General features: G+C 47.3%; 1 protein-coding gene across 6 annotated transcripts in view; it reads right to left on the bottom strand.

Annotated features, from left to right (window-relative positions):
* Positions 1 to 19,330, bottom strand: part of COA8 (cytochrome c oxidase assembly factor 8) — a 41,433-nt gene that overhangs the window by 3,997 nt on the left and 18,106 nt on the right. For 2 of the 6 annotated variants that reach the window (XR_003435660.1, XR_003435661.1), the window contains exons 2-7: positions 13,567 to 13,764; positions 12,806 to 12,869; positions 8,465 to 8,622; positions 7,784 to 8,128; positions 4,878 to 4,968; positions 1,440 to 1,565 (exon numbers count right to left, since the gene is read on the bottom strand). Coding sequence is in view for 2 of the 6 variants with exons in the window: in XM_027120720.1 (XP_026976521.1) it covers positions 1,881 to 1,986; positions 4,878 to 4,968; positions 12,806 to 12,869; positions 13,567 to 13,764 (459 nt within the window). In the remaining 4 variants the exon portion in view is untranslated. The other 4 variants (XR_003435662.1, XR_003435659.1, XM_027120721.1 and 1 more) reach the window with 4 other exon arrangements.

Raw genomic sequence — 19,330 nt, 5'->3', positions numbered from 1 at the left:
CTGCCAATGCAGGGGACACAGGCTTGATCCCTGGTCCAGGAAGATCCTGCATGCCGCGGAGCAACTAAGCCTGTGAGCCACAACAACTGAGCCTGTGCTCTAGAGCCCAGGAGCCACAACTACTGAGCCCACATGCCACAACTACTGAAGCCTGCGTGCCTAGAGCCCATGCTCCACAACAAGAGAAGCCACCGCAATGAGAAGCCCGCACACTGCAAAAAAGAGTAACCCCTGCTCACCGCAACTAGAGAAAGCCCGCGTGCAGCAATGAAGACCCAATGCAGCCAGAAATAATAAATAAATAAAGTAAATACATTAAAAAAAAAAGCTAGAAGGACTTCCCCGGTGATCCAGTGGTAAAGAATCCTCCTTACAATGCAGGGAACGTGGGTTCGATCCCTGGTCTGGGAACTAAGATCCCACATGCCGTGGGGCAACTGAGCTCTCGAGCCTCAACTAGAGCCTGCATGTTGCAAACTACAGAGTCCACGTGCTCTGGAACCCATGCGCCATAACTAGAGAGAGAAAACCCGCATGCCACAACATGTGCCGCATCTAAGACCCGATGCAGCCAAAAATAAAATAATTTAAAAAAAAAAAGAATTAAAAGCTGGAGAACAGTTCATGCCTCCGGGCTCACTCATATGGAACCGGGGCCCAACCTGGTCCCCTAACTCTGCTGGCATTCCTTTGCAGATGCAAACAGTGTCACAGGTGCTGGTGACAGGTTGTGTTTAGCAGAGGCAGTGGCGTGACGCGTGAGATGGGGTTATTTCTGTGAAGCCTCGTGTCCCACGCTGCTTGGTGCATGCACTCCACTCCCTGGGGACCTCCATGGACACCTGGGTTAACAGCCCACGGAGCTGATGGACCGCACAGTGTTCGCCAGGAACCACGGCGCTCAGTGGCGCCCAGCGCTCGGCTTTCCTCTTCAGCATCACCCTCGTCCATCCGCGTGGCCCTTAAGGGCCTGGGGTGGGGTGGGGGTGGGATGATGTGCTTCCTCTGGTCTCTGGAATTTCTCCTTGGAAATCATCTTCGGGGGCAGCAGATTATAAGCCACAGAAAAAATCCAGCCTTTTGACTCTACTGTCACATCCCGTTTTGGAATAAAAACTGCTTGCCAAGTGGCTTTTGGTAAAATCCAGATGTCTCATCTGTCCTCAGAGGACACCTTGTGCCCTGACTCTGAAGGCCACTTCCCCGCTGCTGAGGCAGGTCCCCCCACCCCTTCCCCGCCACGGCTCCAGGACACAGTACAAAGTGAGCCTCATCATTTTACAACCACGTAATCCTATTTCAAACAATGCTGATTTTATAAGAATTGAAGCAGAGGGACACGAGCCACAGCAAGCTGTCCCGGAAAACCTTGGAAACAGGCTCTGAATCCCTGGAATAAATGGAGAGAAGTCCCCTGGGGCCTGTTGGAGGAGCCGCACCTGCTTCCGGGTCTGTGTCCGGACGCCTCCCAGGACAGCTGCGCTTCATCAGGGCCTGGACCCGGGGCCCTCCAATAACCAGGGCTCACTGGTCAGGTGAGGCTGTGGTAACACTCCAAAACATTCCTATCAGTAGAGTCAAATTTTTCAAGTGAAATTTTATTAATATCTTTATATTGTTCTCTTTCAAACTGGTGTAATTCAAAAACACAGAAAACAGGCGCACAGTGCTTGGGTTTTATTTAATATCACTTCCATGACCAAGAGCCAGCTTGGAATCCACAGTCAGGACGGAGCCACGTGGGCCACAGCACACCAGGACCCGCGTCCTCCCAGCCTGCCCTGCACACACAGCTCTTAGAGCCCTCGTAAAACGAGCTCCTATAAGCAGCTGCTTCTCGTGGAAACTTAGACGCTGGGCGGGTGGGTCAGGGTGGGCTCCTAATTGCTGGTCTTCTTTCGTTTCAGTCTAAGCTTGTTCCAAATCCTCTCCAGGGCCACCTTTCCCATGAAGAAGGTGATGGCAAAATTACGCTTGTACCAGTCCCTGAAGAAGAACAGCACAAGCACACGTGACCCACGCTCAGGCATCCGACTGTCTCCTCTTCCACCCTTCCCCACCATCTCTGCCATTCCCCGCCCTCTTTAAAGCTAGACTGCCCGTAAAAGCCTGCCTGCCTTCCACCCGGATTTTCATCAGGCTGATGTGCCCAGGGCACCCCGACCCCGCTTTTCCCACTCCTGGAGGCTGCTGCAGCCTTCCTCAGTTTTTGCTAGAAGACACAGAAAGAGCTCTCGGAAGCCTTGGGGCCCCCAGAGCCCAGCGGCATTCTCTCGGAGACACAACTGTAGAGCAATGGGGGCGTAACCTCTCAGAGAAGGACTGGAGGCTCTGCAAGAACTCAGTGGGGACCCCCAGGCTTTGGCACCTTAACTGCATAAGAAGCACATGACAAAAGCACTCCATCTTGAGAAGCTAACTTATCGCAGGTGCCAACATCATCAAGTTTCATATCTTCTTTTTCTTGATGATCTGAACTTTTGGGTAACTTGTGTCTCGAAAGGGATATTCCAGAACTTCTCATACAAATACTGGGATGGAGTTACACGCTGTCATAGGCTCACTTGCCTGTGAATTACTCTACAGAACATGTCAGAACTTGCAAATTCACCACATTGTCAGCAGCTGAATGGGCAAAACTTGGCAAGTTTCCACAACGGAAAGCACACATTCCAGACTCTCAGTGCTGAGCCCTTGGAAGCTGAAATACCAGCAAGTGCCAGTGCTTTGGGTCCAAATGAGCTAATGAGGGACATGGAACTGCTATTCCAGACTGGACTCAAACGGCTGACTGGATCTCAGCATAGAATAATGGAGAATAACCAAGGGCTTGAGTGAAGCAGTAGCAAGAGGCAAAAATGCCCGTTTCCTGGAGCCTTTGCACAGCTGGACAGAAAACCCCTCTCCACACGAGAACGATCCTTACGTTTCTATCCACTTCAATGATGCTATAAATGGGAAGCAATGCCCTAAATAAATAAAAAAGGCTTCCAGAAAAAAGAAAACTGGTATCCCACCGAGATTAAAGTTCTTAGGTTACTAGGGAAAAGCCAGATTCCACTCCACCGATACAGACAACCTGAACTGGGAGAGTGGAAAAGACAAACTAAGCTGTCCCCACTTCCGTAAGGAAAGCAGGGGCAGGAGGTGGTGCGGGCACAGAGAGGGAGCGCGCAGGCTCCACCGCTGTCCGACCCTCTCTCTACTCTGAGTGCCACACGGAAAACATCAAGCTTACCGGAGAGGAAGCAAGATGCAAACATGCCGTGTCCACGCCAGAAATCAAAGGTCCAGGGAAATCTAACTAATACTGGCTTGACTGAATAACTCAGCTAGTTCAGAGTGACACATGACAGCATTAGCAACAGACTCTGGACGCTGCAGGACTGGGCTTTATGCCTGAGTGTCACTCAAGAGCTCCTCCAGACTCGACGATCACCCCACTGTCTAGACCCTGCCCCACCCGCCCATCCGGCGTGGCCATTGCCCTATGAACGTCACAGCAAATCTCAAACGCCACGTCCTGTCGTCACACCTAGGAATACACATCACTATGTATCGTCAAAACCTTTTTTAAAAACACCTAACCACAATACCATCATTGTATCTGATAAAATGAACAATAACTTATCTATACAACCTAATATACAGTCACTGTTCGGTTTTCTTTGACTGATTGTCAAAAATACCTTTTTATAGGTGGTTTGCCTGTATTAGGATCCAAATATTGTCTACACACTGCATGAAGCCTCTTTTATCCTATAATATTAGCTCCCCTGTGTAGAACCCACTGTCTATGCACGAGGGGTGCAAGCTGCTTTAGGGCTGCCATGCAAATAACTTTAAGCTGTCCTTTTTTTTTTTTTTTTAATCCTAGTTACTGGTTGAAACTGGATCGTCTGTCTTGCAAAATTTCCAACATCTGGGACTGTATCTTCAGGCTACGATTTAAGCACGGTCTGTGACCTGCTCTCTCCACCCCCCCAACACACCCTTTTATCTTGTTCCTGTAACCTGATATTAGACCCGGAGGCCTGCCAGACTGCAGTCCCCTTGTTTGGTGAGGACACCTCACAGAAGTGCAGGCAGGCCGCTGCCCCACTCCGCACAGTGCAAAGAGGAACCAGGGGTTCAGGTGCGATCAGCCCGACCCGTCCATTATGAAGTGCCCATCAGCCCTGCTGCCGAGCGGTTAGCAGCTGCGGGGTGATCAGGCCCAGATCTAACTCCAGCACTCCTGCGTCAGCTGTCATTCTTCTACCAAGAAAAATGCTCCTTCGTTTGGCTACCCTGGAATCCAGTCGGTGCAGGAAAGGCAGGAGAGGTGACTGTTCTTTGGAGGCGCTCCTTCACTAATGGATTTTCAGAACCATGGGTTGGCTGCCTAGCAATACCCCACGGTGCCTGTGAGCCACTCAGTGTCATTATGATCGCAAAGATGTTAGTGTATTTGATAGATTTTTAATCCACAGCCGTCATTTTCTTTGTGTGGCTACAATGGCTTCGCCTCTGGCCTAAGGGAGCCCCGCGAGTCGCCTTCTGTGCTGTTTTCACACGACCCCGCTGGGCTCCGAGCTTCCTCTCTTTCAAACACAAGATGTCTTGACTCCTCTCGTGCTGCTCCTGCCCCAGACTGTGCTTCTCCATGGAGTCCAGGCTCCTTTCAGTGGGAAGTGCTGTGAACCCACTGTCTATGCACTAGGGGTGCAAGCTGCTTTAGGGCTGCCATGCAAGTAACTTGAAGCTGTCATTTTTATTTAAAAGTGCAAACACTAAGCTGATAGCAACTTCTACCTTTAATATAAACACAAATGTTAAATTCAGATAGACAATATGGTTGTGATATTCAAACTTTCAGGAAAAAAGCAGACACCCACCTGTTATAATACATGTGCTTCTGAAAATTTTTACTTAAAAATTCCTTGTAAAATTCAGCCATTTCTTCTGCATTCAATGTTGCTTTTTGACCTGAAAATTAATTTCAACTTAAACATTAAGACTTAAGGGGAAGGGTTCTCCAAACAATTACTAGAGTTAACAAATGAGTTCAGCAGGGCTGCAGGATACAAGATCAATACACAAACATCAACGTATTTCTATACACTGGCAACAAACAGTCTGGAAACAAAATTAAGAAAACAATTTCATTTACAACAGCATCAAAAAGAATGAAAGGATAAATTTAAGACAGGAAGTATAAGACTTACACACTAAAAACGACAAAACATAGAAGTGAAGGACCTAAATAAATGGAAAGACATCCCATGTTCATGGTTTCAAAGACCTAATACCATTAAGGTGGCAACACTCTCCCATAATGACATATAGATTCAACACAAACCCTACCAAAACCCCAGCTGGCTTTTTTTTTTTTTCGCCCCAGAAATTGACAGGGAATTCCCTGGTGGTCCAGTGGTTAGGACTGTGCGCTCTCATTGCCGAAGGCCCAGGTTCAATCCCTGGTTGGGGAACTAATATCCCACAAGCTGCATGGTGTGGCCAAAAAAACCCAAAAAACAAACAAAAAAGAAATTGGTAAGTGGATCCTAACATTTATATAAAAATGCAAGGAAACCCAGTAGCCAAAGCAACCTTGGAAAAGGAAATCATAGTTGGAGGATTCACACTTCTTATATTCAAAACTTACTACAAAGCTACAGTAATCAAGACAGTGTGATACCAGCAGAAGAACAGGCTTACAGATCAATAGAACAAAGCTAAACCCAAACATTTATGGGCAAGTGATTTTCGACAAGGGTACCAAGACAATTCAATGGGGACAAACAGTCTTTTCAACAAACGATGCGTAGGACAACTGGATATCTACATGTAAAAAAAAAAAACCAGCTGAATCCCATCTCACACCATAAACAAAAATAATCTAAAGACCTAAATGTAAGAGATAAAACTATACAATTCTTGGAAGAAAACACGTGCAAATCTTCATCACCTTGAATTAAGCAATGCATTTTAGATATGGCACCTAAAGCACAGGCAAACAAAGAAAAAAATAGATAAATTGGATTCATCCAAAAAAATTTTTTTTTATTTTATTTATTTTATTTATTTATTTTTGGCTGTGTTGGGTCTTCACTGCTGCGCACAGGCTTTCTCTAGTTATGGCGAGTGGGGGCTACTCTTTGTTGTGGTGCGTGGGCTTCTCATTGCCCTGGCTTCTCTTGTTGCAGAACACAGGCTCTAGGTGCACAGGCTTCAGTAGTTGTGGCACATGGGCTCAGCAGTTGTGGCCCACAGGCTTAGTTGCTCCGTGGCATGTGGGATCTTCCCGGACCAGGGATTGAACCCATGTCCTCTGGGTTGGCAGGCAGATTCTTAACCACTGCACCACGAGGAAAGTCCAGATTTCATCAAAATTTAAACTTTTTGTGCTTCAAAGAGCACTACTGAAAAAGTGAAAAGACAACCTATAGAATGGGAGAAAATATTTGCAAATCATCCTTCTAATACCGGTCTAATATCCGGAGTATGTAAAGAACTCTTATAACTCAACGATAAAAAGAGAAATAACCCGATTAAATCCTTTAAAATAACCCAATTTTAAAGGATTTGAATAAACATTTCTCCAAAGGAGATATAAAAATGGTAAATAATGGGCTTCCCTCGTGGTGCAGTGGTTGAGAGTCCACCTGCCAATGCAGGGTATGCGGGTTCATGCCCTGGTCCAGGAAGATCCCACATGCCGCGGAGCGGCTGGGCCTGTGAGCCATGGCCGCTGAGCCTGCGCGTCCGGAGCCTATGCTCCGCAACAGGAGAAGCCACAACAGTGAGAGGCCCGCGTACCGCCAAAAAAAAAAAAAAAGTGTGAATTTTACGGTACGTGAATTATATCTCAGTAAAGAAAAAGAGATTTAAGGGGGAAAAATACCTTCCTCTACCATTGGACCCTAATGGTTACAGTGTAACTAGTTTTCTTCACAATTGATATATACATAGGTGTGGGATGTGTTTCAGCACACACAGGCCAATGCTTTCTGAAGTTTCTGGGTGGAGACTGTGAGCTACCAGTATATCAGCATAAGGAAAACGACGTGCTTCCTAAGTAGAACGCAGCCCGGGGCAGACAGCAGCCTAACCATGCCACTCCGCATCAGTGCGCACACACTGAACCCGCACACACTAGGTGCTGGTGGGGACTGGCGACACACACGGACTGACCTGGTAGCCTCTGTGGTAGGAGATGCCAACCGTGACGCCCACCCTCAGGGCTGCCCCTGCCCTCCACACTCTCATGAGACTTGAAAGGCCACACAGGACAGGAACCACAGCCTGCCAAGCGGGCAGTAGGGCCCCTGTGACTCGGGATGGTACAGCAGGCCAGGGGCCAGCCTCAGGACACCCTGCAGCGGCTCAGGGGCGAAGGAATGAGACCGCAGGGTGAGAGCCCTCTGGCTTAGAAGCCCCAAGCTCCAAACAGGCATCGCACCCAGGGTCCCTGCACTTGCAGAGCACCCCCATCCAGAGAGGCCCCCGCTCTGGCTCCCCCCGGGGTTAGTCCACTCTCCAGGACTCCAGACAGAGGCCATGTTTCCTGGCTGCAAAGCTGATGCTGACACTTCAACCACACCAGGATTTTTGGGAGACAGAGACAGAGCTGGGAAGGTAACCCCAGGGCACATTTTTACAGAAACAGGAGGGAAAGTGGCCAACCCTGAACTCACACAGCACAAAGGCAAATGCAGACCGCACAGTACAATCGTGGCTGTCCCCCACGAAGACAGAAGGGCCACCTCCCAGCCAGCCTGAGCAGGGCCCCACGAGTCACCCGGACCCCCAGCGCCTGAGTGAAGAGCAGTCGATTCCACGTGTCCTCACTCCTCTGACCCGGCCTCCTGCTGGCCCTCGAGACCTCCACCTGGAAGACCCTCTCCCAACCTCCCCCTCTGCCCCCGCTCTGCGAAAACGCCACTCCTTCCCTCCCCCCGGCTTCTTTCTCCCCCGCGGTCGACACCCCGGGAGTGCAGAGTGCGTTCACCGAGCTGCTTGTCTGCTGGTCACCCTCCCGGCCCACGCAAGGAGGTCTGCTCCACAAAGGCGAGGCCGTGGCTCTGTCTCGTCCCCAGCTGGTCCCCAGGACTAGCCTGGGATGTGGCAGGTGTTCAATAAATACCTGGAATCAATCAAGGGGTAGATGCCGATCGGGGAAAGAGAGGGACAACCAGCTGGCTGCGGCGGGGAGGGAAGCCAAAGGCTCCAAGGGAAGGTGACAGCCAGCTAGGACTCCACAGGGCGGAGAAGGGGAGCAGCATGGGCAGAGCAAATGAAGGGTGTGGAGAGGCAGAGACACGGCTGAACAGAGCGAGGGAGGAGAGGGGCAGGCAGGGCTGGAGCGCGATGCGGGCGCCACAAACGGAGCTCTCGCTTCAGGGAGCGCCCCAGAGCACGGCGTCTCCTAAGCTGCAAGCAGGTTCCGCCGGTCCTCCAGCCGGCCTCCCCTGCCTCTCACACTGACGAGAGGAGCTGAGCAGGTGGGCCGTGTCCTCCTGGCCCCGCAGGCAGCGGTTCCACGGGCCGGGCTTCCGTCCCTCGCCGGCCCTGCGGCCGGGCTGTGGCTTCTCCGGGCTCCAGGACGCAGATCACAACAGCACACCTCATAAGGCTGCTCTGAGACAAACCGAGTCGCGGTCAGGGCGGCAGGTGGGACGGGCCTGGCACAGAGGGGCGCACTCGTCACCGCCGCTGGCAGAACAGCAGGCACCCCAGGGTTCTAAGGACAGGTCGGGGTGCCACCTTCAGCTACTAGTCTAGTTTGGTGTCCTGCCCAAACGTTGCCAGGTGGCGCTCAGCGTAAAGCAGACGCACCATAAATGTCTGCTAAGTAATTCAGGTTCCACACCTGTCAGCACTGCAGTGTGACACTGAGCTTTAGTAATACTAAGAACGATAGGCAGAACAATCTAATCTATTACACATTTACCGAAAGCCGAGTGGGTGCTTCTTAAATACCAGCTGACTTAAAGTAAATCCATCCTGATAGCACCCGACTCCAGCTGCATAAACACTTCAGCAGTGAAAGAAACTAGAGGCAAGAGCCCTCCCACAGCACTGCCTGCCTTACACGAGATTTAATCGGGGGCAGGCAGCGCTGACGTCATGGCATTCTACTTTTCGCACTTGAAATTAAGTCAATAATGTTCCTAGACTGCTGCAGAATATTCCAGTGAACATCCAGTGCGCAGTGGGCCACCTCAGCCTTATGTAACCTGAAGTGGCCGGATATCGAGGTACTTTCCACTGTTTGGCAATGAGAGACAATGCTGCAAGAACAGCACTGTCCCATGTTTTCCCACAGGATGAATTCTTAGATACTCAGTGGCCATAATTTCCCCGCTTCTTGGCCTATGCGTACTTCATGCAACTAAATCCTTCTGGAAAAGGAGCTGGGAAAACATCTTGAGTTCAGTAAGCATAAAACAAGGCCTAGGTGCTGTTTTAATACACACTGTGAAATTTAGTTTGAGGAGTTTTTTTCTTGTAGTCACATTATTCATCTGAGGTGTTTTGCTATTTCTACAAATTTGTTAAGGCTTTTCATAAAGTCCACACGCCTCTTCATCTCTGCCACAAACGCCTCCCGCCACCTGCCGTTCACGTTTAATGTGTTTCCTGGACGTGGACCCCTTTGCCTGGCCCTCGGGTTTGCTGGGCACTGTCTGTGGAGCAGCCTCACTCCTTCAACAGAACCCCGCCTGGGCAGAGCCTCAGTCTGGCTGCTTCCTTGGACCTGGGAGGTATAAACTGCGAGGTGGAAAAAGCCTGTTTACAGCAACAGAAGGCTGGAGCAGTGGGGCAGAGAGGAGGTGAAACGAGAGGAGGGAGGATGTCCTGGGTTCCCTCTAGTGCCGGCGTCTGAGTGCAGGCCGTGCCTGGGCCCGGCTCTCCCCTGGTCCTGGGTCTGAGCCACTTCGTGTCCCCTCAGCAAACTCTCCTTTCCAGGAGGACAGATCAAAGGGAGTCCTGACTAATCCAGACATTGTCAGTTTTCACGTTCCTGAATCTTTCTACCTTTACTGTCAAGCTCAGGGAATCATCACTCCTCCAGATAATGGAGGGTCACTTTTATCATTAGACTTTCTACAACTAGGAGCGATGTACTTAACTTTTTACTCCATAAACAACTGATTTTTAATAATTAACTTTTTCATCCGTTTGGAATACATTTGTATTACAGGGAGCATGAATCTAAATTTATCCTTTTGGGCCTAAAATAATTAGTTTCTCCAACATCATTTATTAAATGTAACTCCTCTTTCCTGGGTTCTGCGAGACCCCTGCACTCAGGTTTTACACATGCGTGCTCTGGCCCACGGGGGTGACACACCTGTCCCCCCGCCCCCAGTTCCATCACTGCAGCCTGGTAACTGTTTAAACAGCTGACAGAGCGGGCACCTCCCTTCATGAGTCCTTTCCTCAAGATACTCTTTCCTGTTTTCTTACCAAACTAATCTGAAATCTAATTAAGGCCCGTCTTTCAACACTCAGTAACGCCATCAGTAGGAACCCATGATACTCACAGAAGACAGTGGCCCGTGGGCCTCCCTGGGAACCCACTCTCCAGGTCAGGACCTAGGCCCCTCCACTTGCTCTCTCTGTGACTTTGGTCAAACAACTTGCCCTCGGGATCCTCATCTACAAAATGGTAAAAGTAACAGCACCTACTTCGTTGGTTCACCATGGGAACTAAAACAGAACATATGCACAAAGGGCACAGTCCTGAGGTCGGGGCTCTCATTCTGTGCTTCGTAATGAGAGCCTGTCCTCGTCTCGATGCCCCGGCCCCTGGCCTAAGGACGGTGCTACCTAAGAAAGTCTTCCCCTCACCCCACACTTGCCTGCTCAGCGGCCAGCCAATTGGAGGAGGATTCAATGGGAGTGTGTAAATGGGAGATAAAATGTCTTGGTTGTACCTGTTTGTGGTTTAGCTTTGTATTAAAAAAAAAAAAAGGAAGTAAACTTGAAAATTGTCTGTCACCATAAAAATAAAATTAAAATATTTACTGCCCCCCCCCAAAAACAAACAAAAAACAAACAAAAACTGATAGGACATAGCACCTTTTCCTGCTCACTCCTGCCCTCCCAGACCCTCAGCGGGCCCGTGCAGCAGACAGCACACGACTGGGCCCAGCATGGGGCTAACTCCATCCTCCCCAGACCTCTATGCTAATGAGCCCAGGCAAGGCTACCACGAGCAGGTAGAGTCACAGTGCTTTAGCCCAACAAAGACCTGGCTTTGGGGGTCAACGATTTCAGATTTTCCATCAGAATGTTCTGACAGTAGACACCTGTTTAACCCACAGAACAAAACCTTATTCAGGCCAAACATCAACAGTGAGAGAAAATGATTAAAGGTTATCCTGAGCACTAGATTCTCCATCCAAAAGAAAGGACAGCACGGTAGGCAGAGAGAACTGAATGCAGTCTGCATCCCTGACACATGAAGCGCGCAGCCTGGGGAACAAGACACGAAACAGGTAAAACAAGTAAAACAGGCAGGGGCCGGGCAGGCCTCCAATCCAGAAGGAGGAGCACGGCTGTCACTCTGTCGTCACAGGAAATCGAAAAACCTAAGCTGAGTGGCAACTGTCAGAACTGCATTTGGGGTAGAACAGACTGGCTACACTGCAAAGAATGGATTTTAGGCATGAGTTGCTAAACTACAGCCTGTAGGCCAAATCTGGCCTACCAGCTGATTTTGTAAATACAGTTTTATTGGGACAAGTTCACGCCCATTAATTTACATATTTTCTATGGCTGCTTCCACAGAACAACAGCAGAGCTGACCAGTTGAAGGAGAGACCCATATGGCCCAGAGAGACTAAACTATTTACTATCTAGCCCTTTACAGAAAGTCTAATGACCCCTGATTTAAAGACTGGGGGCCAGGGAACCAATTAGGAAGATACTGCAATAGTCAGAGAATTAAAGCCATGTTTAAAGGACAGGGAGTAGGGACTGCCCTGGTGGCGCAGTGGTTAACAATCTGCCTGCCAATGCAGAGAACACGGGTTCAAGCCCTGGGCCAGGAAGATCCCACATGCCACCGAGCAACTAAGCCCATGCGCCACAACTACTGAGCCTGCGTTCTAAATCCCGCAAGCCACAACTAGAGGAAACCTGTGCACAGCAACAAAGACCCAACGCAGCCAAAAATAAATAAATAAAAATAAATTTATTTTTTTAAAAAAAAGGACAGGGAGTAGCAAAGGTGCTGAGAAACACCTAAAAGGTAAATCTGGTGGAGAGATGAAGGATGAAGGGGTGGGGAGGGGCTTCCAGGATGACTCTGCAGTTTCCGGCTCATGGCCAGTGGGACCATGAACTGCCATCAGGAAGCAGGGAAGAGAAGCCAGGGCAGAAGAGACAGAGGCTGCTGAAGCCATGGGACCTCGGATATAAGCCCAAAGGTCAGAAAGAGGTCATCGATCAGAATGACCCAAAATGACGAGAGGGCTGACCTCACCCAAAGACAGGAGAGGGAGCGGGAGGAGGACAGACGTGCGTCCCACCGAGGACACGGCCTCAGAGCGCCTGCCCCTGGAGCCATGGCCTGCCCCCTGAGCTTCTCTACTTCATTCAACATCCTTTCTTTTTCGTTTCTTTTTTTTGGGCTGTGCCGAGAGGCACATGGGATCTAGTTCCCTGACCAGGGGTGGAACCTGCGCCCCATGCAGTGGGAGTGTGGGTCTTAACCGCTGGACGGCCAGGGAGGCCCTAATACTCTTTCTTCACACCTTCTCGTATAGTTACTCAAACAAAACCAGTGTTGGCAGAAAAAGAACTCACTCACCTGATTCAGCTGTCAGTTCCAGGCCTTTGGCTTTTAGTCTTGAGTCAATAAATTTTTCTTTTTCCTAAAATAAGACAGCTATCAGAATTCCCTTTCTTCATCTTTCCGTTTTTCCTTGGCTAGGACACAGCTCTCAGTGTTCTGGAGAAATCTGGATGTGGATTTCCTGAGAAGTGGCCCATCTCAAAGCCTGTTTTAAACCATCTGAGCTTAGTTAAAAGTTTCATGCTTGAAATAGGATTTGAAAATGAGATATTTAATAACCTTTGGGAGGCACTGTTTGTTGATAAATGCAACTCCACTTGACTTAGCCTGCCCAAATGGATAAACATGTATCGCCTAAGTCTTTCTTCTGGATTAGAATATTTATACTCCTTTCTCGTAGTTTATTTATGAGTATGCTATTAAGAATCCTGAATTCTCAGGAAGAATGACAACACATCCCAGACACCCATAATTTCATAAACACACACACACAAGCGTATATACATGTGGAACCTGCAGTTCTGGTTCTGGCTCTGCTACTCTCTTTACTTCCTTGAACGTCTCAAGATCTGTGATTCTGTGAATGATCAATATTTCTTCTTTACAGTTACATACTGATTTTAAAATTCTATGCATATATACACACATACGTATGTATGGCGCGGAGGCAATGAGATGCTGCCAGATAACTGAAAGGCAAAGCAGACGCTAAAGATTTAGCACCCCCAAGTGGCCAACTGTATTATTTCTCATTCTGACCCGAAACCTAAACTTACCTTAAGAAAAGTCAAATTCTGGTTTGCCCAGAACTGTTGGTTCCATTCTTGTGTTTCTTGTCTTAATTCTCTTAACTTTTGTTCCAATGGTGATTCATTTTCAGGGATGTAGAAGTGAACAGGTCGAAGGTTTGAATATTTATCTGGGGGTCCTATCCAATCATGGCAAGATTTTCTTGGAGGGCAGAATCTTGAGACCTTTAACAAAACGCATGGCGTTACTATACAACTTAACGAATCTCTAGTATTATAAAATGAACAGTCCAGATTTATTAAAGACCCTTGTCAGCTTCCTCTTTTTAAGACTATGTGCCAGGGAATATCCAAATTAAAAGAACTATAATAAATAGCATTCACATTAATACTACACCAAACATGTTCAGCAATGGTGCTGGAATAATTCAACATCCCAAGGCGGAAAAAGAATGTCAACCTGTGCTTTGTATCATATACAAAAATTAACGCAAAATGGATCAAAGACGTAAAATGTAAAATCTAAAACTATAAAACTTCTAAAACAGTAAAAATTCTACAAGCTTGGATTAGGCAAAGATTTCTTATGTACAACACCAAAAGCACAATCCACAAAATAAGAAATAGATAAACTGGACTACACCAAAGTTAAACTCTTCTGTTCTCCTAAAGACACTATTAAGAAAATGAAAAGACAAGCCACAGACTGGGAGAAAATACATGCAAATCTGTAAAAGGACTTGTTTCTAGAATATATATAGACTTTTCAAAACTCCATAATAAGAAAACACACAACCCAATATAAAACTGGGCAAAATATTTAAATAAAAGTTTCTGAAGAAGATATATAGATGACAAATAAAAGCACATAAAAATTGCTCAACATCAGGCTTCCCTGGTGGCCCAGCGGTTGGGGGTCCGTCTGTCGATGCAGGGGATGCAGGTTCATGTCCCGGTCCGGGAAGATCCCACATGCTGCGGAGAGGCTGGGCCTGTGAACCATGGCCGCTGAGCCTGCGCGTCCGGAGCCTGTGCTCCGCAACGGGAGAGGCCACAACAGTGAGAGGCCCGCATACCACAAAAAAAAAAAAAAAAAAAAAAGCTCAACATCATTAGTCATTAGAGAATGCAAATCAAAACCACAATGAGATATCACTACACACCTATTAATATGGCTAAAAAAAAATCTGCCAAAACAAGTGCTGTCAAGGACATAAAACAATCGAGTTCTTAAATATTCCTCATGGCAATGCAAAATGATACAACCACTTGGGAAAAAAGTCAGCAGTCCATTATAAAATTAAACACACACCTAACATACAACCCAGCAGCCCCTTCCCAGGTTATTTATCCAAGATGCATGAGTACACATGTTTGCACAAAAACCTGGATATGACTGTTTAAAGTGGCTTTATGTATAACTGCCAAAATCTGGAATTAGCTGAAATACCCTTCCACTGATGAACAGAAAAACACAGCACGGCATATACATGTGACGGACACTACTCGACAACAGAGGAGACTACAGGTAACACCGATGAATCTCAAAGGCACTATGCGGATTGAAGAGGCCACACCAAAGAGGTTGCACACTGGATGGTTCTATTCCCAAGACATCCTGGAAAAGACACGTGCTGGGGTAGGGGAAGGGGGTGACTACAAAGGAATTTTCTGGGGTGGTGAAAGTGATTGATACCTTGAATTGTGGCGTACATGTCTTCCAGGAGTGAATTTTACTATATATGAACTGGACTTCAATAAACCTGATATTAAAATAAAGAGATCAGCTGAGTAATTAAAAGACTATCCATTTGTCTGTTAAAAGATCAATGTAACCACAGTCCATGGGGGGAAATAACATTCAGTTTGGAAATCTCTTATACCCTATTTTTCAAAAAGAAAGCTCTACCTATAATGGAAAATGTATAACTAAATCACTTTGCTGTACACCCGAAGGTAACACAACACTGTAAATTAACTGTCCTCCGATTTTAAAAAAGCAAAAGCTCTACTGAGCACGACGTCTACCTCCGGAACATCGGAGTGCCTCCCGCCAGTCCTCCCTCCAGAAACAACCAGAAAACTACTCAGCAGCACAGAGGAGTGAGCCACTGACAGGTGGAACACGGACAGATCTCAAAACAACATACAGAGCGAAAGAGCCAGGCACCGAAGAGGACGTTCTATGTGATTCCACTTATGTGACATTCTAGAAAAAGTAATCAGATCAATGGTAGCCCAGAGTGAGGGGTGGAGGGGATTGGAGTGATGTTCTAGATCTTATTGGGGTGGTGATGCACAGATTTACACATTTGTCACAACTCACCAAACTCGAAATGGGTGCACTCATTTTACTATATATAAATTACACCCCAATAAAGTCAATTAAAAGAGTGGTAAAACTTACAAAGATACAAAATTACTATATTGAGCACAATTAACAGTTCTTCTGCATTTAGAAGGCCCTTCGTTTAGGATACTTCAGTACTTCACTATCACCACTGTAAGCTGCAACTTCCAAGGAACTAAAAATAGAGATGCAGGGTTTGCAAAGTTTAAGATAAAGCAGCTCTTTTTCTATCAGTAAGCAGCTTACTTATAATTTCACTTGAAAAACATAGCTTTAATAGCTAATCATTTCAGAAATTAATGCAGATAACCAGGTGCAGCTGCGTGTTTTGCAATGGCTCACTTGGCAGGAGCACCATGGGAGGAAAGGAGAGGCCAAGCAGAAGCTCAGCTTGGTGTACAGTCCTCAGCGTTCCCCTCCCTGGTGTGGGTCTGACCATCTTCTGGTCCCTGGACTCAACCCTGGACAATTAGAGTAAAGAACCAAGTGGAGACTGAGAAAGGAAACCAAGTCACTCTTCAGGAAACACAGTCAGTCAGTTTTCGCTTTGACGGCTGCCACTAAGCACCACCAACCTACACCGAGCATCCCAAGAACTTGGCATTAACTGAAGGAGACTGCTAGATGCAGCACTACCCGCCGGCCCTCTCCTTGTCTTGGATGCTATGACCTTCCTAAGTCTTCTAAATTCCCAGGCAGTTTAAAAATAGGAAGAATTTAAAACATGACAAGGATGGCAGCGGGTTTGGTCGGGAAGTGGGTTACAAAGCTCGGTGTGGCCACCTAGCGAGGATAGTTCAGACCACAGAACACCTGAGGAGGTTACATCAGCTCTGCCATCACCGCTCAGAGTTCAGCAGGTCAAGTTATATTACAAAATATGCAGGGACATCCACTCATGCAAAAAGCTTCTCCTTACACCTGAGAACACAGAGTTTCTGAGTTATAACACATTATAGCTCTGCCTTTAGGACAACACTGGCATTTATAATATTTTATTAAAAATCTGTGGCATGTTCAGCTCAGCATTAGAATGCTTACTATTTGGGGACTTCGCTGGTGGTCCAGTGGTTAAGACTCCACGCTCCCAGTGCAGGGGGCCTGGGTTCGATCCCAGGTTCAATCCCTGGAACTAAGATCCCACATACCTCAACTAAGCGCCACAACCAGAGGAGCCCGAGGGCCGCAACAAAGATTCAGCGCAGCCAAAAATAAATAAATAATTCTTTTAAAAAAAGGAATGCTTACTATTTAGAAAATTATTTTGAGTCTAGAATAAGTGAATGAGCAGGAAATGTTGAAAAGTACATATGATTCCCTCAGACTCTCAAAACATTTCTAGAAAAGTATCTTTTAAACAAAATTTCAAAATTTTAAGGACCCTTGACAGATTATGTAAAAGCAAACAGCATTTTTTTTTTTTTTTTGCGGTACGCAGGCCTCTCACTGTTGTGGCCTCTCCCGTTGCGGAGCACAGGCTCCGGATGCGCAGGCTCAGCGGCCATGGCTCACGGGCCCAGCCGCTCCGCGGCATGCGGGATCTTCCCAGACCGGGGCACGAACCCGTATCCCCTGCATCGGCAGGCGGACTCTCAACCACTGCGCCACCAGGGAAGCCCAGAATACAGCATTTGACTGGGGAGAAAAAAAGACTGATAGAGGCCTTGCCTGGTGGCGCAGTGGTTAAGAATCCACCTGCCAATGCAGGGGACACGGGTTCAACCCTGGTCCGGGAAGATCCCACGTATCGCGGAGCAACTAGCCCGTGAGCCACAACTACTGAGCCTGGGCTCTAGAGCCTGTGAGCCACAACTACCGAGCCCACGAGCCACAACTACTGAAGCCCGCACGCCTAGAGCCCATGCTCCGCAACGAGAAGCCACCGCAACAAAAAGTAGCCCCCGCTCACCGCAACTAGAGAAAAGCCTGCGCGCAGCAACAAAGACCCAACGCAGACAAAAAAAAAAAAAAAAATTGATAGAAAATGTCCAATCACTAAAAAGAACCTATGTAGTAATGAGTTAAAGATTCGGTGACAAGTAGAATATGCCCTAAAATTCACTCAAATTTACACATCAGTAATGGAGCTTAAGAAGCTGGAGGAGGTCCCAGGGGAATGCAAGGAAGGGTCCTTCAGGCCTGTTCTGGGGGGACATGACCACTCTGAGGGGGTGGAGAGGAAGAGCCATTCTCTGAGGCTGTGGCGGTATGGGGGCTGCAGGGACAGAGGAACGGGAGAAGGCCTGGGGACAGCGTTGAGGAACCAGTGGATGGAGCCGCCCCCTGGGCAGTGGTGTGCCCTTAAATGTTTAATGGCTGGGGGACGCATGTGGTTATAACTTCACTGATATAAGGATGTGCAGCACACACTTTACAAATAATAATAAAACATACGATACCTTTCCTCATAAATTTTACATAGCCGATTGATTCTCACAAACCGCTTTCATTAATTTTTAACAACTTTAGTGATATATAATTCACATACTACAGGGACTTCCCTGGTGGTGCAGTGGCTAAGACTCCGCGCTCCCAATGCAGGGGTCTGGGTTTGATCCCTGGTCAGGGAACTAGATCCCACATGCCGCAACTAAGACCCTACACAGCCAAATAAATAAATATTTTTTTAAAAAACAGTATTACTATAAAATTAACGCTTTTAATGTATACAATTCAGTGTTTTTAGCATGTTCACAGAGCTGGGCAACTATTATTACTAATTCCGGAACATTTTCATCACCCCCGAAAGAAACCCCGTACCCAAGAACAGTCACTCCCCATTCTTCCCCTCCCCCAGTCCCTGGCAACCACGACTCCATGGATTTGCCTGTTCTATATATTTCATGTAAATGAAATCATACAACGTGCTCTTTTGTGACTGGCTTCTTTCACCGAACATGTTTTCCAGGTTCATCCAAGCTGTAGTGTGTGTTGCCAATACTTCACTTCTTTTTATGGCTGAGTGACAGTCCATAGTGTGGATATAAACACATTTTGTTTATCCATTTATCAGCTGAGAACATTCGGGTTGTTTCCACTTTTTGGCTATCATAAATAATGCTGCTATGAACATTTGTGTACAGAGTTTTGTGTGGACATATGTTTTCAATTCTCTTGGGTGTATATATAGGAGTAGCATTGCTGGGTCACATGGTGACTCTGTTTAACACTTTGAGGAACTGCCGAACTGTTTTCCGAAGTGGCTGCATCATTTTACATTCCCACCAACACCTGCTATTGTCCATGTTTTAAAATGACAGCCATCCTAGCGGGTACGAAGTGGTATCTCATTGCAGTTCCTTCACTGATTTTTGCTAAATTTGGTATTAATAGCCAAACCCTGGTTGCAGGTGACTAATTAGTAAGCATATAATACTTAGGACACAAAGGTGATTTGATATTAAGAAGTAGGGTGGGGGCTTCCCTGGTGGCACAGGGGTT

Source organism: Aethalodelphis obliquidens, unplaced genomic scaffold (assembly GCF_003676395.1).
Source record: "Aethalodelphis obliquidens isolate GAN/ISIS:26980383/991018 unplaced genomic scaffold, ASM367639v1 scaffold21, whole genome shotgun sequence".
Taxonomy (NCBI): domain Eukaryota; kingdom Metazoa; phylum Chordata; class Mammalia; order Artiodactyla; family Delphinidae; genus Aethalodelphis; species Aethalodelphis obliquidens.
This window is presented reverse-complemented; position numbering and strand designations above follow the sequence as displayed.